At 32.8% G+C, this 24,771-nt stretch overlaps 2 protein-coding genes across 2 annotated transcripts; one reads left to right on the top strand and one right to left on the bottom strand.

Annotated features, from left to right (window-relative positions):
* Positions 1-5,174: 5,174 nt before the first annotated feature.
* LOC133185788 (large ribosomal subunit protein bL19m-like) lies at positions 5,175-9,164 on the bottom strand. The gene is made up of 6 exons (XM_061321080.1): positions 9,094-9,164; positions 8,029-8,239; positions 7,143-7,270; positions 6,800-6,934; positions 6,271-6,458; positions 5,175-5,861 (listed from the first exon to the last, which is right to left on the bottom strand). Exons 1-6 carry the CDS (start codon positions 9,140-9,142, stop codon positions 5,589-5,591), a joined length of 984 nt encoding a protein of 327 aa, XP_061177064.1. The 5' UTR covers positions 9,143-9,164; the 3' UTR covers positions 5,175-5,588.
* Positions 9,165-9,373: 209 nt separating this feature from the next.
* LOC133185786 (mitochondrial carrier homolog 2-like) lies at positions 9,374-19,778 on the top strand. The gene is made up of 12 exons (XM_061321079.1): positions 9,374-9,467; positions 10,175-10,262; positions 10,648-10,754; positions 14,003-14,083; positions 14,196-14,253; positions 14,608-14,659; positions 14,921-14,980; positions 15,116-15,209; positions 15,487-15,519; positions 15,778-15,845; positions 17,369-17,444; positions 18,064-19,778. The coding sequence occupies exons 1-12, from the start codon at positions 9,384-9,386 to the stop codon at positions 18,175-18,177; spliced, it is 915 nt and encodes a 304-aa protein (XP_061177063.1). The 5' UTR covers positions 9,374-9,383; the 3' UTR covers positions 18,178-19,778.
* The last annotated feature ends 4,993 nt before the right edge of the window (positions 19,779-24,771 follow it).

Genomic DNA, 24,771 nt, shown 5'->3' with positions numbered 1-24,771 from the left:
ACTGCGATACACTTGTAAGGATATCTGTCTGAATAAATCAACTTCATCTTCATTTGGGTTGGACAGTCAAGTTAAATTTTCAAAATTTATTCTTTTAAATATATATTATAATGCATTTGTAAAAATCATGTAATTCCAGGTAAATCCCAGTCAGAGATCAGACTATAATTGCTATCAAAACATATTTAACACCTATTGTTCTATACCTAATTATCAAATGTGTGCAAAACGGGAACACACCAAAATAAACATTACTGTTCGGATATTTTATTAATTTCACTGGGATTTTTTGCTGTGTATTTACAAGTAAGAGTTTGTAGAAACATATAATTTTAATATGTTAACAAGGAAACATTATATGATGTCTTTATTTTACGAGTGATTTGATATACATGTACATGTATGTGTGTGAAATTTATTTGTTACCTACAAAATGAGTCATGAACAGATTTTATAATGATATGAAGAACTGAATCAGTTTTGTATTTTGACTGTTGTATACTGTATAATAAAGGTGTATTCCTAACAAACTTTAATATATTTAAATCTACTGTACATGTATATTTTTTAATACAATTCTCAGGGAGGATAAATACACAGCATCCATTACACTAGTTTATAAGAATTAGTATGTTTTGTCATAATGTGTTGAGGTATTTTACATTGCTTAAGTTCCATTCCAAAACCCAAATATATTTTTTCATTTTTATTATTTTCTTGGATAAATACAGAGGAATAGTCTATATTTCTTGTCATTAACTACATGTAAGATACATGAAAATTCTGAGAAGTTCTGGAAATGATAAACAGGCTTCACTCATTAAATCACAAATGCAATTGGAGCCTACAAGTTGTTGTAATTCTTGGTGAAACAGAATTTTAAACTATGTCACATTTACTACATGTATCTTTAACAGGTTAGTGAAATGGTCACCAGTAAAAACAAATGCTAATATATTTCTGTTACACTGTTAACTTCACTTAATGAATGGTCTTTCCTTTCTTAAACTTATAAAACCTGGTATTTGATTTGGCATGTCTTTAAACATTTTACCCTATGGCTCCATGCTGTTTTATGAATTGATGTTTACAGCGTATCAGCTCGGGAGTTATCTGAAAGGTGTTGTTACTAGATCCTATCCCATGATATATGTACATATAATATTTTATTTTGCGGGGACTCAATTTTCTTGGGTATTTTAGCCTTACATCTACAATCTGAATGAATAAGGATTTATTGCTTATATCTTTCATAATGAAAGAATTGTGCATGAATTGACATCCCAGGAATTAAAATAATTCTTAAATACTGTGCAAAAAAAAAAAAAAAAAGAATCTTGCCAATGTGTTTTCTAAAACTGAATTTTGAGAGTTTATTGTGTGTGTGATAAAGATTTAATATCATAGGATGAAGAAGTTTATATATGCACTTTGGTCACATTATCTTCATGCATTTTATTTGTTTTGTAAATAGATGAATGTTATGTATTTGGCACAAATGAATTATTCCAATTCATATTAGACTTTATTTTGTCATAGTCAAGTTGTTTTGATACCAGCTATGTTTGTTTAAAATCTTAGAAGTAAGAGTAGAGTATGAACCTCAAAAATTAGAATCAGGTCAATCAAGAAGTCATTGGATTCATTTAAAGGAGATGATAACGACAGTAACTGATTTACAGAAGAACTGTGCTGACATTCATTAGACTTTGTATTAAATACTAGGTTAACTACATTTCTAGTCATGAAACAAAGTGTATCACCCACAACAAAATGTATCACCCACAACAAAGTGTATCACCCACAACAAAATGTATCACCCACAACAAAATGTATCATCCACAACAAAGTGTATCACCGACAACAAAGTGTATCACACACAACAAAATGTATCACCCACAACAAAGTGTATCACCCACAACAAAATGTATCACAACAAAATGTATCACCCACAACAAAGTGTATCACCCACAAAAAAGTGTATCACCCATAACAAAGTGTATCACCCACAACAAAATGTATCACCCACAACAAAATGTATCACAACAAAGTGTATCACCCACAGCAAAATGTAACACCCACAACAAAATGTATCACCCACAACAAAATGTATCACAACAAAATGTATCACCCACAACAAAATGTATCACAACAAAGTGTATCATCCACAAAAAAGTGTATCACCCACAACAAATTGTATCACCCACAACAAAATGTATCACAACAAAGTGTATCACCCACAACAAAGTGTATCATCAACAACAAAATGTATCACCTACAACAAAGTGTATCACCCACAACAAAATGTATCACCCACAACAAAATGTATCACCTACAACAAAGTTTATCAGTCACAACAAAATGTAACACCCACAACAAAGTGTATCACCTACAACAAAGTTTATCAGTCACAACAAAATGTAACACCCACAACAAAGTGTATCACCTACAACAAACTTATCAGTCACATTAAAATGAAGTTTTGTTGGGGAGATTTTGCATCTTTTTAATTTTCTGTCAGAAAGGGTTCATAAATTATTTATCCTTTAACATTCCCTAATTCTAGTGTTTCCCCTGTAAATCTAGTCATGTGGTACTATCTATGTATAGACATTTGTATTTGTTCCTTAAGTTCACACTAAGTACATATGTCCTTGTATATTCTTTAATTCATACTTTGTAGGAAATTTAGATTGTTTCAGACAGCAGAGTATATTTGTATGACCCTAATTTAATAAGGTTTAATACACCAAGCATTTATTTGCTAACTTTATGTTTATATTTGTACTAAAACTTGTTGTATATAATAATTTCAAGTTTGTACATTTGAATATAAGCAAACTTGATTTATACAGAGAATATGGTAGTGATATATCATAATATAACTGTGGAATCATTTTATATTGTGGGGGTCAATGGTCATGGGCAAGCAAAATTTTACTGGTGTCACGGGGACTTAATTTTGTGGGTAACTCTTTATACAGAAGATTCAAAACATTGAGAAAATATTCGTTCATAGGGAATTTTGTGGGTAAGAGTGACCACAAAATCCTCGTACATTGATCCCCCAAGAATGATGATAGCACAGTGCCTTGTCTTGAAGAGATAACTCTTTATATGGTTGAAGGTTTAGTTGTTAATGTGTGATATTGTCAAAAGATGTTACTTTAAAAATCACATATTTTCTATTGTTTAGTGTAAAAAGAACTTTGAATGGATGTCCTAAATGAATTATTAAAATTTCTAACTTCAGTTACTGTATGTTTGTCTACCATTTCTCAATTTTTTCTTGACTTCAGTATAATCAAAGATGGTAGCAATTTGCATTGTATGTGCTATGTATCACTTGTATATACTTTAAAAGTACTGAAATGATGCACACTGAGATGTGAAATTTTATTTTCATTTTACTAGCAAATTATAGAGTTGTTATATGATCCATTAAAGCCTTTTAATACCAAACATTGTGTTTGTGAGCAAGATATGCTAGCAACATGAGTAAGATCTGCCAGCAACATGTGCAAGATCTGGCAACAGGTGCAAGATCTGGCAACATGTGCAAAATATGGCAGCAACATGAGTAAGATCTGGCAGGTCAGATGCTTCTTGATGGAAGAATTGAATTTTTGAGGCTTTAAACTTAAGATACATGATCAACAAATTATGTTTGATATCATTTGATAACAGTTTTGAAGTGGAGGTACTTGGCCAAACTCACTAAAATTGTACCCCTGCCATTGGCCTTGAACATGCTGAAATGACCTTTGGTCAAGGCTGTGAGATGCTTTAAACTCAGTTATGAACATCCAATATTCATCCATTGGAGAGTTATGAACAGGATACAATTTTGCTTTTTTGCTGCCAAAAACCCTTAACCATATTAAAATGACTTTGGGTCAAGACACATCCTCAAGTCATAATGAAATACGAAGATAACCAACGGTATTCAAGCTCAAAAGTCCATTGAAATGATACAAATTGGGAGCAGAGCAAACACGAACCTCTAAAAATATCAGAAGTGGGATCAGGTGCCATGGAAGAGTAAGCATCCCCTGTTGACCTGTCACACCCACTGTGTGCTTCTTGTCATAATTGGGAAAAGGAAAAATCCATGTCAATTCAGTTTGAAAATAATTAGCTGCAGAACTGTAGCATTATTGTTTTATATTTCAGTCTTTGCCCATAACACTACAGATCCCATAATGCTAATATCATGCAATTTACAGAGCAAAATTTTCTGCGCACTTTGGGGATGTATTCCCCCACTTTCTAAAAATTGCCGCATTTGACAATCAACTATCTTTCATTCCCTAATTCTAGACATATTCTATAAACAACCTGTATATTTTATCCACCTCCAAACCCTTTATAGTCGTCTCTACAGACCAATAAAATAGTTATGCCATCCGACAAGAAATTCACAAGTGAATTTATTGGACTGTAGAGACAACTATAAAGAGTTAGGGGGTGGATAAAATACACAGGTTAGTTATAGAATTATATCTAGAATTAGGGGATGAAAGGTTGTTGATTAACCAGTGCTGGAAAGTGGTGAAATACATCCCTATAAGTGTGCAGAAAATTTTGTGCCTCAAATTGCACTTTATTTACATAACGGGATCTGTAGCATTACCGTCAAAGACTAAAATATAAAACCATAACGCTACAGTTCTGCAGCTAGAAAATAATGGCCTAACAATTTGTATGAAAAATGTCAGTCAACATTCGATTTAACAATAGATTGTATTTGCAGACAAGGTCATTGTATCAACCATAGAATTTGCAAAATGTTGCTTTTAAATGAGACTGCTGCTATCCTTGTATCATCAATTTATTTGTCAATAGCGTGCCTCATTTTAGAAATTGTTTGTATGTTGAGCAATCTTTTGCATATTGAATCAACTGGGAGTTATGGATCAGACAAAATTTACACCTTTGCCAGAGACCTTGAATTTGCTGGAATGACCTTGGGTCAAGGTTAGGTCATAGGCAATATTTGTGTCAGGTATGAGCTTCTCCAATACAAAGATATGGACCATACACAAATGTACTGTCAGAATGCCAAGATGGTATTTGTTTCATACACTGCATAGAGCTCCCAAACTATGAAGCATGTTTGAAGGGTTTCCAGGAAGGACTACAAAAAGACTACATACAAATGAATTACAATCCTGAACTTTTTAAAATATTTATTTCTGCTGAGAGTATCAGCAAATGCTGGATTTTGACCACATTTTACTCCTCTGGGATAAACCTACATCTTTAATGCTCAGCAGGTTCTCATGAATTTATGCATGTATCAAGTGCATTGTCCATTACAGGAATAAAACTGAAAAATTGTCTCCTTGATATGACTTTATTCAGTTGGGTCTTTATTATTAAAGATAAGATATTTGCCCACTGATGCATTTCTTTTTCCAAAAACAGCACTTGTTTTTTTAATCAGAAATTTACCTGTAGCATACAATTCCTCAAAAGATTCTTAAGTAACTCTCCAAAAAATCTGCTTTACTTCATGAATTATTACACAATGATATCTTGAAATATTTTCATTTATTATTTGCATGTATTTTGATAGAAATAATGGCTCAGGTTTGTGCAGCATTGTTTTTCTCAGCCTCCGCCTTCCTCTGTTGTTCTTTAGCCTGGAATCTGTCCACGATGTTTTTGATGTGGAGGACTTCGTCATCTCTCAGGGAGTGTCTGTATTCTAACATGATATCATTTTCCCGCCATGGTTTCTCAGATAGAACTGCCCTCCGCTGTTGTCGCGCTGTCAATCTACGATCGTTTCCGGTGATCCCTTTCAGATCTTTTCTTCTCTCCCATCTCTCCAGCCATGGGGGAGAATTCAATGGCACCTACAGTCGTGTAATATGAAATATATTTTTTTTTTGTTGTTGATGAAATTGTTATAACAAAAGGCACAATGCTACCAGTCGAGAGTAACCTTGACCCTGCTGTTCTTTATCAGGAGATATTCAAATCAAGATTTTTTTCTCTTTATTCCCATGAATATTTTCTACCCCATATAAGTGCCCCCCCCCCCAACTCCAAGGAGTCATGACTTAAAATTTCACACCAAGGAATATTTATCAGTGTTCTCAGCACATGTCGAAGCTAAGCAGATAAATATAATATTGCTTCAAGTCTGTAAGCTTTATGCACATCTGTTTTTATGGGTTTATTCAACAACATGCTACTGGATAATTTGGTTAAAGAATGTAACTCAAAACTCTTAAAACAAATCAGTTATCAACAATCACTGACCTTGATGTCGTTGACTGGTACGTCTTTTCCTTTGGGGGCAGGGACTTTCTCCATGTTTAAGGGGAACGTGGAATATTCTTGAGGGCAGTCTCGCAGATAAAACAGCTCCGAGTCGAGCCGCTTTTCTGTCTTAAGACACTCTATACTAATGATGTTTGGGTTATAAAGGTCATATTTAATTTCTATACCTAAAAGTAAAATACAACACTTTTATGTTAAGGAAGGTGTATTATTATAAATGTATGTTTATTCCAGTTACTGACAAAATGTTTTATCCTTGACTGTATTAAAGACAGATGTACATAAACTTTATCCCTTGTATTTGAATATAAGGCCTTAATTCAATGAATCTTAATTCTGCAATTCTACAAGAAAACAGAGAGCATGATAGTAATTGTGAACAAGTGTAAAATTTCCTCATTTAGAAAGCAAAGATGTCGAAGACAGAAAATGTCTGTCTACATACCTATATTTGACAAGATAAGCAAAGTGCAGATAGTTCCAAATCTACAAAGATGTATTAGAGTACCTTGACCGTAGATGACATTTCTAAGAGTGAAGTTATGTTGTAGTCCCGCAAACTGCCTCTGGATACAGATCCCAACAAATCGGTTCTCCTTGGTTGGGGAATATTGGTCAGCTACTGTCACAGCTAAGATGCTTCCTAAAATAAAACACAATCATAATCTTAATACACAATAAACGAGGAAAACTCATTTCTTTAGGCCAGGATATAGAATGAATATTTGTATTGATTCAAACAAAATTCAGAAAAACTCATGGATATAGAAGACTGAAAGCAAATATAAAAATTTTCATCAATTACAGTAAATAAATTTTCAGTGTTATTCAACTCCATATTAAATACAAACCAACATAAAATTCTGGTATATTAAGGTTTTGCCTGCGTTTAAACATATCTCGTCTGTGTAACATTTCTAACACATAGTCTCGTCTGGAGACCCTGTCTGTGCGAGGTAGGAAATCCGGGTACTTTTCTCTGTAAAAGAAAACATTGTTAATTGCTTTCATATACAAAATATTCTTCAGAGTTTCCGCACCTTCTAAAGGCTTCATCAGCTGATTCAAATATCCAGTATATTTCTGTTGATCGATAGCAAAAAACATAATGACTGCTTTATTCTCCGTGCAAATCCATTAAAATTAACTTAAAGGCTTAGTATCATGTTTTTTTTTTTTTTTATTGCAGATGCTACTAATAAAAAGATGCTGCTTTAAATTTCGGAGCATATAGTCATTGGCTAAAAAAGCAATGACATAAACCAGGGGCTGACAAATCACATTGCCTGACACCTGGGGCTAGTGAATTTTAGGGGGCAGGCAAGTGAATTTTCAATAAGCATTTGCCTATGGCCAAGTGACAAAATAAGACTTAGCTTTACATCTGGACTGAAATCTAAACTATTTCATCATTTAAGCAGCATTATCTTCATTTGTTTATCCAACGAGTGGTGTACTCTGTATGCAAACCAGTTCAACTAATTTTATTTTAAGTATCATTAAGGACACTGGCAAGGTAATAACAGAAATAAAAGAACTACTAGTACTATGTTTTGTAGTTTCATTTCACAGTTTATGGTTGGGCAAGTGAAAATACAAGTAGGGCAAGTGAACTTAGTCCATGCATTTGCCTGTGGGCATAAAATCTATTTGTCAGCCCCTGCAAGATAACTATGCCATTGATTTTTTGTTTACTTTTAAGAGAACAATCTTTGACTCTCAGTCTCCCACACTCACTTAAATGCATCCACTTCTCTCTGTTGGTTCTGCTTGACTCCTAAATCCAACTGTAATTCCACTACCTCCACCTTCTGTCTTTTTGTTTGATCCTCCCCTTCATTTTGGTAATCTGTTGTGCCATTTTTAACCCGGCGATGTCTGTTGACTGTTCTGTGTAGTAGTGTGTTACTCTGTTGACATCCACTTGTACTGAACACTCTCACATTGTCTGCCAAAAAATAAAAGGAAAAAATGTACTGGAAAAAAGGTACATTTCTTGGTTTTAATACATAATTATCATGCTGAAAAGGAGTAAGTACTGGTTCCATATTATACAGGTTTAATATAAAACACTCCACTTTATAATCTTTGATAACCTTTGTTTATTTTTCTTGAATATGGGGAGTCCTTTGGGTGATATATGGAGATAACAAACTGTATTCAATACAAATCGAGAGCAGAGCAAACATGGGCCTCTAAAAACATCAGAGGTGGGATCAGGTGCCAAGGCGGAGTAAGCATCCCCTGTCAACCAGCTATTTCAAGCTATATAGCTATATAGCTTGAATTGAATTGAAATTGAAATATAGCTAAATCGAGATTGTACTGGACCTGTTTAATAATTTACCAATTCAAGTGACTTGATGTAGTGGCAACCCTGGCATATTTTGTCATATGTTAGGAAGAGGGCTGAAATAGGCTATGCCTGCTGCCCCATCCCATTCACTTTTTTGTGAATAAAATTATGTATAATTAATTATATGTAAATTAAAATTTAAATATTTTGACACCAGTATGAGCCAATGAACATCGATAAGTGTGCCATAAAGTAAACATTAAGCAATTACTATATTTACAGGTGAATATATACATGGGCTGGCAATATTTGCTGAAACAAGGCAGACTTGCTTTAGACAGCATCATGAGCATGAAAGTTCTGACAAACGTGATCTAATTGTGGAGGTAATTCGAGCTACATGATGATGATAGGATTACTTTTTAAAATGCATTTAGTGATATACAGAATAAACTATTTCCAATTATTATTATTTTTTTCTTGCAAAATATCAACATAATACTCACTGATTAAGGTTGAAGTAAAAAGTTTTTTAATTTGTTTCGAGAAAGACATTTTGACGCTTTAAAATTTCAATATCTTCATTGCGTTTTGAGAGGAATAGACATTAAGTTGTACCATAAAATAATAGTAAGAAGTTATTGGGTTTTATTTATACAGTGATTTATTGACGTGGAAATTGAATTTTAAAATTTTCAAATCAAATCAAAACATTTGTTTTTGTCAGAATACGTTTCTACAGACCAGCTTGTCCTTTGACACGAATCCTTTTATTTCGAGTTAATAAGTACCGAAAATGGCGAATGTCATCTCCTATGCCGCTGGGGCTTTCATCACCACAATTTCGCACCCTTTGGGCTACGCCAAAGTCCTAATACAGGTAATAATTACACGCAACATGCACTGAGTAGACACTATATATGATTTCAATATGGGAGCGTCTTTATACCATAAGAAATCTCGATGTTACCTCAAGGAACCCAAACCAGGCCAAACTCCAAAGCCTAACGTTAAGCGAAAGGAGCTCTAGGGAACTTGGATACTTCCCATCGGCAGTCGACACCCACTCCTTCTTGTCACTATGAAGTTTGATACACTTTAGTATTTAACATTTCGAAAATCAGAGTCTTAATCGATGATAAAAAGGTTAAGGGATTTCAACAAGTAATCATGGTCATGTTTTAATAAATCCATTTTTCTGTGTCAGACTGATAAAAAAATTATCATGATATGGTGCTATGATATAAAGCCAGTGATCTGGTTTTTGAAACCCATGGTTAACAAGGTGATTTAGTGAGGAAGCAAGGATGGTATGGGAAAGAAGCAAGAATGCAACGAGAAAAATGTTTGCATGAAGTGGGGGTGCAAGAAAGTGAGAGAGGGAGTTCAGTAGCACTTCTTCGCTCCCTTATATTCCCCCTCCTTCTCAGTAAAGTTGCTAGCTCTCACCATTGCTTACTGTGTAGTAGTACTTGTATTTCTACATTGTTGATTTCAAATTCTTGCTCTAACCTTAAGACAAAGGAGTAATTTGGCACCACCATTATTTTATATACATTCAGAAGTATTCCTGCAATTCTTTTTCAGCTTGGTCATGAACCTTTACTTCCATCGTTATCCAAAGAACTACTGACTCGCAAGGAGAGATGGTACTACCCAAACATCTTCAAATACAGTAAGTCAAATAAATACATGTGGCAAGTTAGTGTCTTTATTATAATATCAGATTTTGTGACACAATACCAGGTCACCTTGAAATCAACAATGTATATCAGATGTGTCATTATTCAAAATTGATCTACAAGCATATCAAAAACTGTACAGTTATATTGTATTATTACCTGTATCCTAAAGATTGGATATTTCCATGAGTTGTGTTGAACAGATAATTTATCTTACATACATGTAATGTCAGTAACTCGTAAGGTCTATATTAGAGATCAGATTTCTTGATAGAGGTACACTGAATGTCAGATATCCTAACTGCACTGTGAGGAACATCCACAACATGATAGGTATATCACAAAATACTTCTGACCACTTTGTGTTTCATCATTTAGTTGGCCACATCAAGAAGAGAGATGGTTTCCTTGGTTTGTGGAGAGGACTAGTGCCACAGTTAACTGAGAGTCTGGTTAGGACATATGTCACACACACCTTGACTGAGGTATTTAACTAACTAACAGAGAGTCTGGTCAGGACGTGTGTCACACACACCTTGACTGAGGTATTTAATTAACTAACAGAGAGTCTGGTTAGGATGTGTGCCATACACACCTTGACTGAAGTATTTAATTAACTAACAGAGAGTCTGGTTAGGATGTGTGTCACACACACCTTGACTGAGGTATTTAACTAACTAACAGAGAGTCTGTTCAGGATGTGTGTCACACACACACCTTGACTCAGGTATTTAACTACTTAAAAGAGAGAGCGGGTTGGGATTAATTACTTTGAAATGTAATTAATTACTTTCAAATACATTGAAAAATTTGTCAATTACTTGCAATTACAATTACATTGATTTTTACAAATGTAATTAATTACTCTCAATTACTTTGAAGAATGTAATTAAATACATTTCAATTACTTTTGTTTCCTTTTCAAAAATCTTGAAGAACAAATACATGTAAATTTAAGGTAGGGGAATATTTAAAATAAATAATGTCAGGTGCCTGTCATGTTTGTGTGTTTCATCAGCATAAGACTTAGTCCTACATGTATTTGTATTTAATTTTATCAATTAATTGACTGCCTTTATGAAATTTGATTAAAAGCAAGTTTTCAAGCGTTTATGAATCAACCATAAAATACTTTCAAATTATTTCAGCTACAGGTAGGCAAGCTAAACATCTTAAATTGCAAATGTTGACAAATAATACTTGTTTTATGTACAATTACTATTTCAGATACGAAATACATACATGTATATAAAGATCCGTTGAAATGTTAAAATAGTAGAACATTCTTAATAGTATTTAGTAAATCAGCTCTAATGGTCATAACTTTGAATTTAAACAAAGCATGGTATAGAATTTTGAAGGGTTGTTTTGACAGCAATTGACAGCTGGGAGTTGAAGGGCAACAAGGCAGGTCTTAATGACACATTAAATTATAATTTTCTATTCTTTTTTTGATAATCAAGCTACAAAAAATTGAAATGTTTTCATGCCTATATTAATATGAGAGGTAGGACAAAATTTTTCTTAAACATTAAACTAGTATTAATTCATTATGTGCATTATAATCATAAAACAAACTAATATTTTTATAAACAAGCCAATATATCAAATTCATTTATTAAGATATAAAAGAGTTTAAGATTTTGAAAAACAGAAGGACTCCTTTGAATCAATTAAAATTACTGTAAAATGTGACTGTGTTGGAAATATTTTCCTATCAAATGCACATAATATGCACTATGTAAAGTAATTTAAATGTAATTGAAAAGTAATTGAAATTACAGGGTATTTTTTCATTGTAATTAATTACACTCAATTACAATTACTTTTATCAATTACCCCATCCCTGAGAGAGAGTCTAGTCAAGACAAAACTTTCATGAGTTTTAGAGAGTATTTTAAGTTTTATTGTGTCTCAGGAGGTTTTAAAGAGAAATTCAAAATCACAGAGGCACTGTACTGGACACCCATAGAACCACTTTACAGGGTACCCATGGAGCCACTGTTCGAGGTACCCATAGAGCCACTCATTCCCTTGCTATTGCAGCTGTAAAGCTTGAAAATAGAAAGATGTTACAGTGAAGGAGTAAGAATAAAGTGAGTGAGAACTAGAGGGCAGCTCAATAACAGAGAGAGAAAGAGAGAGAGAGAGAGAACTAGAGGGCAGCTCAATAACAGAGAGAGAGAGGAGTTATAAGATAGATACCATAGGTTGTTGAGTTCTAGTTTCCTTGCTGTTATATAATATAAACAGAATGAGACCAGAAAAGCAAGCATATACAGTCAAACCTCGTTATCTTGAACTTTAAGGGACCAACTGGCAAGAAAGTACTTCGAGATAGCCGAGGATTTGAGATATCCAGGGAAGAATAGTTGGGACTTCAAAATGACTTCGACATATTCATGGTATTCGAGATATCCATGTTCAAGTTCAACTGTACATATATTGTTATGTTCAGGATGTCTTTCTCACATTGTGTCTCTCATATTGGCGTTGTCGTTCTGTTGCAATGTTTCCTTTGTTCCCTTTCTGTTCCCTCTCCTTTTGAGTGGCAAAGTAAGGAAAGATACAGTTGTAAAGAAATTGTGTATTTCATTTAACGAGGTTGGATCCTGATATTTAAAGTCTTAAACTTTTTTGTCAAGTATATTTTCAGTTTCTACACACATAGCTTAATTAAAAATCAAAACCAAAAATGGGGGTCAATATGCTTCTTTTGGCACTAGAGTACATTTAATATGACCTTTTTGCACTGAAATTTGTGTCTTAATCAAAAATCACATCTTTGACATTTTCCCTCCAATGATTTTATCCAAATAAATCATGGGACAAAATAAATTATTAGTATGTTAGAAAAAAGACACTTTAAGATTGTGACTAAAAAAAAGTTTCAAATTGCTACGCATAATCAATTATTTGACCTTTCTGCACTCAAAAAATGTGATTTTTCTGTCATTAGAAATTTAACAAGCAAGAAAATTATTTTAAAGTCTTAAACTTTTGCTGAATTTCGGTAGATTGATCAAAGTTATCTTATATATTCAGAAAAGAAAAACAAAAGTGGGGGTCTATGATGTAAATTTTTAGATATTACTAAAAAAGTATTAATTTTATTTTAAAATTGGCTGAATCTTTTCCTGGACTTTCAGAATATATTTACTATATTTGTCACATTATAATGAAAGAATTCATAAAAAATAATTTAATAGGTATTTCAGAACCAGCATAAAACATTTCACTGCAAAAAACAGTTCTGTGTGCAACCAGCATGGAAAAATAGGAATCTAAACTTAACAGTACTGTATAGATTTCAAAAGGGAAAAATTGATCATTTTCTCCTGAAAAACCTTCCGCCATAAAATATAGTTCCTTGCTAAATCCTATCTGAATGGAATTTAATCGTGGTTTTTTCATTGGAAATAGTTTAATTTGCATTGTAGAATCCAGATTTAATGTTTGAACTTAGAAATGATGCAGAATTTTATAAATAAAGGTCCAGACCAAAATCTGCCCAAAAGCTCAGGATCGAACCTCCTTAATAATTGAGTTCATGAAAAGTGACATGTCAACAACGAATTGAAAAATACATGTACCGGTATATGCAATTGGTTGTGCAATGGGCATAAAAAGAAATTTTGAAATGACAATAACTGTCCTGTGTTTCACACATTTTGGTACATATAAATTGAAATTCTTAAGACTGTGACTAAATGATGACACTTGTGGATTGTAGGAACTTAAGAAACAGTTTCCAATAGAGGAGGAGGAAACGGGCTCAGAAGTTGTCCTATTTCTAAGACATTTTGGAATTAAGGTAAAAAGATACAGTTTTCCATTAATTTTACAACTAGGATTTAGGCAAATGAAATAATTTTACTTGTATATCATTTTGATCTGCCATACAAATTATTATAATCTTATTTCAGACGTCAAGAGAAGTGACAGCTAAATGTGTTGCCATTTTCTGTAGCCATCCATTTCAAGGTATAAAATATACAAAATATAGGTTTTTGCAAGTCATTCTTAATTTTAATTTTGTGTTTAATACTGCACAGTTACTAGAATATTGTTATGTATTTTTTTTACATCCTTAGTTAACTGATCAGAGGTCAATTAAAAAATCCCTGATCTCTTTATCAATCTGTCAGCAGAGGTTTAACATTGTTATGACCTTAATTTGTTTTCAGAAAAGAATTTTTTTTTACCTTTTTCTACAGAGAGTGATATAAACAAGAATTTTATAAGTCATGATCAGATCTAAATGGAGTTGGCAATGAAATTGGTCATCACAGAATAAATTTGTTGTGAAATATAAATGGATTTGTATTTTTTTTTAAGTTATTGCAATTAGAACCATGGCCCAGTTTATTGGAGAAGAAACCATGTACAAGTAAGGTCTTTTAATTTTATTAAATACAAATCATTAAGTTTACAACATACTAGATAAAATTCTTTTTAAAATTTAAGTTTGTTTTGAAAGTTTACCCTGAGTTTCATTATTCAGAGTTTTGAAATGTAAACTTTCTCTACCAAAACAAGTATTAGCAATAGAAATGATGAATTATTAGGAGAAAATTAATACTATGTTTCTTGTAAAGAGGTGTTCTAAATAAACTGGAACCTGATTAAAATCACATTTTTTTATTTTTAGTAACATATTTTCATCAATATCAGAAATCTACAGAATAGAAGGCTTTTCAGGGTTCTATGCGTGAGTTTTTCTCTCTGTTCAATGACTGTAAAATGTTAATGAAAAGTAGAGCATCTGAAAATGAAATTTAAATGAATCAAATCCATATTTTCAAATAAATTTTCTGTTGAATGTTTGTATCATTTTGTTTTTTAGTGGCCTTGTACCAAGGTTAATAGGAGAAGCCATTACAATATGTCTTATAAACTTCATCTCAGACCTCATCAACGACTATTTGATAGATGACAAGGTAGGAATCTACCCCCACTCCCCCCCCCCCTCCCCCACACATACACCCTGTCCCCAGTCCCGCCCAGATCTAAAAATAGGGAAGGTCGAAAATGGAAATTCAAAATCATTAGGCATATTTTGTGCCTGAATTATTTTCCTGATGTGCATACATGAGCATACCAAACATGTATTACAGTTTATTCAATTAAGGTGCTAATATCAAGATATTTCGCTTGGACATAATACTGTGTTAATATAACCAAGACCCCATTTCTCACATGTTGTTTATTTTACAGGAATATAAATCCTACACAACAGTGGCCTGTAATGTAAGTATTATATCTGAGTGAAGCGAGAGATATAAAAGCAATGAAGTCAGCAAATCTGTAGCCAAATAGTCCATTACCGAAAGTGAACTTTATTGCACTTGGCATCAATCTTACATAATGTGTATTCAAGAAACCCTATAGGTATTATCAATTCATGAAATGACAATCATTCAGTATTAACCTGAAAATTTAATTCTGTCTTTAAACATTGAAGTCAGACATAGAATTATCATGATAATCTCTCATTTTATTTTTTAGTTTGCTGTATCTCAGATCACCTACCCCTTTGTTTTGGTCTCTAGGATCATGTGTGTCAACAACTCAGGGTAAGCAATGTGTATACTGCACATCTCTACTGCCAGCTGCCCTCAGTTTCTTAATAATTAATGCTATGAATAGAACTGTTATTAATTTATGGTTGCAACCCTCTCCCCCTTTTTTTTCATTCTTCTGTATGTGTGTGCCATGTAAAGATAAGGCATTAACCAATAGGGTTATGTTACTATTTACAGATTGGTGGCTGCTTCCTCTCCTTATATGATTGACTATGCACTAGTGTTACTATTTATAGATTGACAGCTGCATCCCTACCATATATTAGTGTTAAATCTAAAGCAAACTAGCATGGCGCGGCACCATGCCCTTTTCTCTCGGCGCCATGCCCTTTTTTCCAGCGCCATGCCCTTTTTTCCTTGCAAAAATAAATAAATGTGCCTTGCAGAGGCAAGATGGACTAGCGGCTTTGTTTATTCAGTGCATGCTGATTAGCCCCTTTGTTTATTTAATGCACGCAAAGGTGTGAATTCAGGACAGGAAATCACTTCTCGCTTGAACGCACACAGCCACCTGGCCAGGTAACATGCCTCAGGCTGTTAGGGTACAAGAGATAACATGAGAAAATATCATTTGATTGCATTGATTATGCAAGAATTAGCCCAATGTCAAAGATAGATAAATTTGTAAATTAAAATGTTACACATTTTAAATCAGGATCGTTTTTTTTTTTAAATTGAAAGTAGAAAAAAACAGAGTTGATGAAGAACTGTGAAAAAATAAAACTGCTGATGAATTAAGTCAACTTACAATGTACAGTACCAAAAAAATAGAATATTATGTGTGAAATGGGCTAGGAAACAACAAAGTATGAAGTGTTTCTTTCAACATGTTCAATGATTCTGTGTTCTAACTTTTTGAGTTGACACCCTGAGGTTCAATGTTTCTAAGCCAGAAAAAAAGTTTTAACCTATTTATATATTATTTCAAGTTTAATTTTTTGGTATGATCAGTTTTCACTTGGTTTTGTTGGTAGATTATTTTCAAAATAAGGAGAATGCCCTCTACATTTATTATCCAAGTACATGTAGCCCCCCCCTTTGCAATTTTGTTCTGTTATTTACCTCATACACAAATAACAATATTAAAGCAAGGGAAAAAAATCATACCCCAAACTAAAATAATTCTTGAGCAAATGACAAAAAGATTCACACCTATTACTTTTTAAGCATAACCTTGATAACCATACATGTACTAATTTCTTGATTAAAAAATTTGAATTTAAATTTTGGCAATAATTGCCCTCTCAGTGTGTATTAAATGAATTAAGCTGACAGATTTATAATTTTTTTTTTAGATACTTGTATAACTAAAGATTTCAGTATTTAATAATAAATTAAGTACATACACATGATAAAGAAAATATTTATAATTTCAAAGACGTTAAAAAGGTGCCCTCATGAAAACTTGTCATGGCGTAAAGTGCCCTTTTGATTATTGGATTACCATGCCCTTTTTAGGGTCTGGATTTAACACTACATATATGGATAACTATGCACTGTGTTTCTATTTATAGATTGGCGGCTGCGTCCCCTCCTTATATGATTTACTACGCAGACTGGCGAGACTGCTGGACCAATCTCAAAAAGACTGTGAGTATTGTAGGTCATAACTCAACTCAAAAGGACAGTGAGTATTGTAGGTCATAACTCGCCTCAAAAAGACAGTGAGTATTGTAGCTCATAACTCGCCTCAAAAAGACTGTGAGCATTGTAGGTCATAACTCGCCTCAAAAGGACAGTGAGTATTGTAGGTCATAACTCGCCTCAAAAAGACTGTGAGTATTGTAGGTCATAACTCAACTCAAAAAGACAGTGAGTATTGTAGGTCATAACTCGCCTCAAAAAGACTGTGAGTATTGTAGGTCATAAATCGCCTCAAAAGGACAGTGAGTATTGTAGGTCATAACTCCCCTCAAAAGGACAGTGAATATTGTTGGTCATAACTCGCCTCAAAAAGACTGTGAGTATTGTAGGTCATAACTCGCCTCAAAAAACTGAGTATTGTAGGTCAAAAAGACTGCAACTACTAGTAGTGTATTCTGCCAATGCTATAATTTATTCATGATTGGAGGTATAGGTAATAGCAAACACATGATTGTATACTTTTCATTCACTATTGTTATAAAGATCAAATAATACTTAAAAATTCATTTCAAAAATTTTAAGATGTTGTAAGCATTGAAATGCCATCTTTGTTTATTTACTGCAGGGTGAGTTGAATCGAGGATCTTCGATGTTCTGGAGGGCATGCCCAGGCCTGGACCGACACAACCAGATGTATAATCCTCCTATCGACTCATACAGGAAATATGCAAGCTTCTAAACGTGAGGGATCAACACAAAAAATTCAAAATAACTGAGCTGGCCTAAAACAAACTCTGTAAAGTAAAGTCTATCTCTGATGCCATTGTTAAGTAGTAATGGTTTTATTGTACAGGAACTGTACTCAGTATTAATACAGGGGGGTATTCAGCAGCCCTCTCTTTGAGACTGTGATGATTTATCAATATCATCAGTTGTGAGATGATTACATAACTGTGTATAATTGTTCATGGATTTTCATTTCTCAAATCAAGATTTCACATGCCAAACTTTGTAGATATTAAAGATCTGTAAGATGATTTTGAACTTATGTTTTGGTGCAGAATTTGGAAATTTGCCTAGACTTAAATTTTTTTTTTCATTAATGATTTAGATTTATGCTTGTATTCAGTTGAAGAATCTGTGAAGATGTATGTTTAGATTTTATTGTTTATTTCTTTCTGATGATTTTACCATTTTTCAACTGAACAAATAATTTTTGCTTCCTAGAGCAGTAGTAAAATGGTTCATTTACAGATTTTTTTGTAACTTGAGCAATTAGTGACATACATGATTTGACTTTTGGTAGTGACAGCTCTTTTATCAATTTGCTTTTTTTCTTACCAGAGTTTCTTAGAAATCTTCTGTTGATTTAAAAATATAAAAGTACAGTGATAAGATTTTTACACAATGATTTTATTATTTATAGTGAACACGTCTGGACTGACATGACTAGGACACAAAATTTGTGTCAGAACGGAGTCAGATTTCTCATTATAAAGAAGATAGAAAACAGTATAATAGGAATGAAGAGAATGGTCTGATTTACAATGAAATAGTGTACAGATGTTGGATTTAACAGTTTTTATTGTATTTTGATTTATGAAATTAAATATATTACATAATATGTATAGGATACTGAGAGTGTATAATGCATAATAGTGTTTTATGGAATACACAAGCACCTGCTATTTTTACAGTTAGAGTTAAGATGGAGTGACCATTCACCTACAAACAAAAATTGATAATTCTTACTTATTTTGAAAAGTTTTCACCTTCAACAACGAAATGTCTCAAAATTTGCATACTTAATTTGTTGGATTTCATTTTTTCTCCTACTGTGAAAATATGTATGACATGTATCATATAGTGTACAATATTTTCTTTTTCTTTAGAAACGTTTCTTGATAGTATTTTATTTCCTGTCCAAGATATTTGTTAGTCTACCTTTTAATCATGACCAATAATAGAAGATCTAATTTGCCTTAAGTAATAAATATGAAAAATTCCGAAAATCATGCATTTATGAAAGATTTAATAATTAAATTTGAAACAGTTTCCTTACTTTGAAAAAATTATTGGATCCTTCCTTGCTGATATTGTAGTGAGAGCTGAATTTAGTAATGCAGTATTTAGTATATTGTCATACATGTATATAAGATTTTATTGTGGAAAAAAAATGTGTGTACTTTTGCAGGAATATTAGAAAAATTATAATTTTTCATAAAAATCATACAAAACTACCAAATTAAGTGCATCTAAAAGTAGTATACTTATAGCATAAATACATTTAAAATGATTAACACTCAATCATTTAGATCATGATATGTATGCAATTGCTCTACTTGATATAAAATAAATTTTAATCCAGAATTATTTTTTTCATGATTTCTTTTTAAAAAGTCTAAACTGAAGGTTTAATATTGGGCTCATTCTTTGTCATTTGGGCTGTGTGTGAAATTCTTTGAAAATGGATGTATCTTAAGATCCCCTTACACAATATTTACCAATTTTATTGCAAGGTATTCTTTGTTCCAAAGCTTCCATTTGCATTGAATGAAAAAATATTTTGATAGTAAAGAGTGATCATACTCGTATATCCAGTAAAGAAAACATATCTTGGAACAGGGCAAAAACATGGACCTCTGGAAGCTCCAGAGGTGGGATCAGGTGCCTAAGAGGAGTAAGCATCCCCTGTCCACCATTCAAACCTTCCATAAGCCCCCTGTATTGATCAGGTAAACAGAGTAATCCATAGTCAAAATGGTATAAAACAATGGCCTAAGAATTGGTGGGAAACGGGTCAGTAAATTACAACCCAACAATAGATTGTATCTGAAAACGAGGTACATATAATTATAATGACTGTGCAATCTGCGAAATGCTGACTTTAAACAAGGAAGTTGAAAACCCAGTATCATCAACTTATTCATTACTATATAAACAGGGAAAATTCATGATTGATATGTTGAAGTTATCCTGTTTGTCATACAGTTTAGTTATTAGTTGATCATTAACGTCTATAGTGGCTAAGTCGGTAAAATATCCAACTATGAGGTAGATAAGACAGACTCTGTGGTGTCTTTTATTTCAACCTCATAGATATATGGAGTTGACGTGAATAAATGAATAAAAACAAGCCCATCCAGAGAATTGTAGTCCCCCGCTTTGGGGTTCTACTTGTTGGGGTTCAGTGATTTATTGTATAAAACTATCTTCTCTGTCCTGTCCTGTCTGTCCATCATGCAAAACAAAACTGACTGTTTTATATTTCTGATGCAATATATTCTGGTGCAAAAGTTACTGCCAAGATTGAAGCTTTAGAAAGTCAAACATGGAGGACTAGGTCATGAGATTTAAAATCATGGTACATTCCAAAAAGTCTGGTCTCAAGTAATGCATAGGGGGAAAATATGAAAGCTCTGTCTGTTCTGATGTAAAAGTTACGACCAAGGTTAACTGTTTTGATAGGTAATTTAAACTTCAAGATCAGAACATCATATATTGGGAAAGGTCTTGTCACAAGTAATGTACATGAAAAAATATGTAAGCCCATTCCTATTAGGTGCAAAAGCTATGGCCAGAGTTTACGTTTGTCATAAGTAGAACAAAATCAGGCACGGAAGTATTGGGTGGGGTGGGGGAGGTCTCCCCCTACTTTTTTCCAAACATGACATTTTACTATTGAAACGTTAATTGATAGGCAGGTCCCCCCCCCCCCCCCATCCCATTTTTGTTGAAGTGTAGTTAAATCATGGTAATTTGGTAATGTATAAATAAAATTCGGTTGTGAAAAGAATTTGAAACCTACCCCCCCCCCTCCCCTAACGAAATAGGATTTTCGAGTTTGAACTACCTTTTTTGTCAAAATTTTTTTTTTCAAGTAAGTTCTCAAATTTTTTCTGGCTGTCCCCCTTTCAAAAACGACACTACGTGCCTGAAACTTCAAGATAAAGATCCCGAGGTAAAAAAAAATACAACTTTCTGAAAGATGTTCTCCCAGGTAATGTAAATTATAAATATGAAAACCATATCTTCTCTCATCCCAAGGTTATGACCAATTAATGTTAATTTTAAAAAATGGGTCAAACATTATGGCCATGAGGTCAGGAATCAGAGGACCTTATGAAGGGTCTTCTCACAGGTAATGCAAGTGTGAAATACAAGAGCCATATATCTACGATTCATTCTAAAGTAATACGACCCAATGATGGGTTGTTTGCTAATAAGGTCATTATAAGGACCATAGAATTTAAATGCTGACTTTAAACGAGGTTGTTGAAATCCCTTTAACATCAACGTATTTGTCAGTGGCCTACATCGGTTTAAAAATTGACCGTAAACGGAGCATGTTCTTTAGTATCGAATAAGTTGGGAGATATTATAAGCACCATATGCAGATGATAGTAGAATATTACTACATAAATGAAGGTAGATGATGGAAAAGTTGAAGTCATTTAGTTTGTCATACAGTTTAGTTGTTAGATGGTCCTTATCGTCTATAGTCAGTAAAACATCCAAATATGAAACAGATGTGGCTGATCCTGTAGTGTCTATTATTTCGAATTCACTGGGATACATATCAAGTCGACATACTATGGTTAATTAGTATTTAACGTCGTCCATATATCGAAATATTGAAAGTTGGAATTCCACTGGGTAAAAATTCTAATTCCTTAAAAACACTCCACAAACAAATACTCTAAAGATGATATTAAGAAATTGCTCGAGTTCCCCTTTGACAATATCTATGTACGCTTTGGAGATCAATTCTTCCGAAAATCTGCTGGAAAAATCGAATGGATTCTAATTGCGCCTCTTTATCCTATGAAGCAGAATTCATTCAAAACTTTTTCATGAAAAGAAAAAAAAAGTTTATTTTTGTGACCTTCTATGCGACATTTACTGTATACATATTGAGGACGTAGAATCAATTTACAATATTCTTTTTCATTCATATGTTTGTTGTTCTCATACATCACTCTGTATTCGAAATAAAACGCATCACAGAGTCTGACAGATCTGTTTCATCTGTAGGTGTTTTACTAGATATTAATACACTGATGCCAAACTAACAACAAAAATTATGATAAACGTGATGACTTCAACATTTCTATCGTCAATATCCCTTATTTATGTAGCAATATACTATTATCACCTGGATATGGTATTTATTTCTCCTAATGGAGTTGATACGCAAGGCTTGTTCTGCATATTAATATTTTTTAATTTTCACGAATTCAATGGATCTATGGTCGATAAAATGACATTGTTTGCAAGTACAACAGGTCTTTATATCGAACATGACTGAAGGTTTTTATTATAAATTGTTAGGCCATTATAGTAAAAGGAACTCACTATAGCTATTACCGGGCAAAGGGGATGCTTACACCTCCATGGCACCTGAACCTACCTTTGGTGGTCTTTGTTTGAACTCAGTTCGTATTCCGAGCATAAGCACTGTTTGTTATCTTAATGAACATTTCATGTGACAAATGGTTCAAGAAAATATTAATCCAAATACTGCTTGCTGAAACATTTTTTCACCAACCTTGCAAATAAGCATCAAAATTTATTTTAAAGATTTAAATTTGTTGAAAGCATTAACTTGGGATTTTAAAAGACTCTAGAAGATAGTCAAAGTTCAACTCAAAAGATTGTTATGAAATGATATATGTCATATCCTTAGGCACAGGCTTAGCTTAAATGATGTCATATACTTAGGCATGCAATTAACTTTAAAAAAGATGTCTGTATTGACAATTCGTAAGTAGGTCAAGTAATGTACTTCCAAAAAAAAAATTGTGTTTGATGCTTTTATCCACAAAATATAGAATATAGGATTATAAAACTTAGTCAGTATATCTTAGAGTCTCTGGATGTGACAAATACAAGTAGGTCACAGAGCCACATGTTTTGAAATTGATAGCCTATCAATTCAAATTTTTTTTAGATGTGTATTTTGCACATTATAAGAATAAGTGTAATCAACCATGTCTGTTTATTTATCTCGTGAATGATGTAAAATATAGAATGCTTTTAATTATTATGGTATGGTATGACTCAGGTTAACAAAAAACCATGAAGATTTATTGAAAACAGTTTCAAAACTAGAATCGGAGAGAATGGTGTGTCCGTTTTGGTACTGGGGATTATAAATCCAAAAAGCAAAACCCATATAAGCATTTATCTATTTTATTTTCTTTTTGAATTTATGTTGCATTTAAAAAGATAAAGAGTCTTATCTATAACACGTCTGACATATACTGTAAGGTATGTTAGTCATGTTTCAGTGAAATCTACAAGGCGTGTTAATTAAAATTACATCAGACATATGCATAAAGAATTAAAGACGATGCAATGACATTTCATTATACCTCTATGTACAACATAAAATTCATCCAAATTCGTGGTTTTCATAATTATAAACAGTATTACATAATTATAACCTAAATTTAGTATTTTTTTTTTATTGATTTAAAGCAGAACCCATCTTAATGATAGAGTAAATTAACCATTAAAGAAAAATGAACCAATAAAGAACCCTAAATTTTTTCATCACAGTTACATTTGTAAGAGAAAGAAATAATCTTTAATCTATTTTTATCACTGAAATTTTGAAAGTATTTTATTTAATCAAAGCTTCACTTCCTGTTACTCTACCAAGACAGAGCTTTTAACAACCTCATTTAAGGCTATCCGCTCCTCAGCCAGGACCAGTAACTCATAAAATTATTATTCATTAATAATAAATAAGTCTTGAAATGAATCATGAAATGTAAATATTTTCATGTAACAATTTACATTCAATACATCTTGATATGATTCGAGGTTTTGAAGTCTTTGAAATGGTCTTGTAAAAAGTTGACATCTTCACCCCATAAAAGTACAAAAATGAATACATTTTTTTGGAAATCAAATTTCCTTTAATCGTGCCTTGTTTACCAATACTTATTAGTATGGAATAAAATTGAAAGTGATCTTTGATGTCTTGCAGTGATAACACAAGCTCTTTACACAGTATTATATAACAACTGAAGGTAATACTGTATATATACAGGGTTATTTTCGCCCCGTGTTATTTTCGCCCTCTCATACTTGCAATTTTCCCCCCTTTGCTGTTCTTAAGAAAAGATTTATAAAGATTTTTCCTATGTACTCCTATGTACAACTTTGATCGCCCATTGTGGCCCCACCCTACCCCCGGGGGTCATGATTTGAACAAACTTGAATCTACACTACCTGAGGATGCTTCCATATAAATATGAACAATCATGGCTTTTCTGTTCTTGAGAAGAAGATTTTTAAAAATTTTCCTATATATTCCTATGTAAAA

This window comes from Saccostrea echinata, unplaced genomic scaffold, assembly GCF_033153115.1.
Source record: "Saccostrea echinata isolate AGI-Se365-2 ecotype Australia unplaced genomic scaffold, CSIRO_AGI_Sech_v1 ptg000012l, whole genome shotgun sequence".
Classification (NCBI taxonomy): domain Eukaryota; kingdom Metazoa; phylum Mollusca; class Bivalvia; order Ostreida; family Ostreidae; genus Saccostrea; species Saccostrea echinata.
Note: the sequence above shows the minus strand (reverse complement) of the source record. Positions and strands in the feature narration are given on the sequence as shown.

Bases quoted from the DNA above. Each gene is read 5' to 3' on its own strand.
- LOC133185788 (XM_061321080.1), bottom strand. From the start codon at position 9,142: ATGTCTTTCTCGAAACAAATTAAAAAACTTTTTACTTCAACCTTAATC. The intron at 7,271-8,028 runs GTGAGTGTGGGA...TTTCTTTTACAG, and splicing joins AGAGAAGTGGATGCATTTAA to AGAAAAGTACCCGGATTTCC. The intron at 6,935-7,142 runs GTTTGTATTTAA...GTTTTATTTTAG, and splicing joins TATACCAGAATTTTATGTTG to GAAGCATCTTAGCTGTGACA.
- LOC133185786 (XM_061321079.1), top strand. From the start codon at position 9,384: ATGGCGAATGTCATCTCCTATGCCGCTGGGGCTTTCATCACCACAATT. The intron at 10,263-10,647 runs GTAAGTCAAATA...TTCATCATTTAG, and splicing joins CCCAAACATCTTCAAATACA to TTGGCCACATCAAGAAGAGA. The intron at 17,445-18,063 runs GTGAGTATTGTA...TATTTACTGCAG, and splicing joins GGACCAATCTCAAAAAGACT to GGTGAGTTGAATCGAGGATC.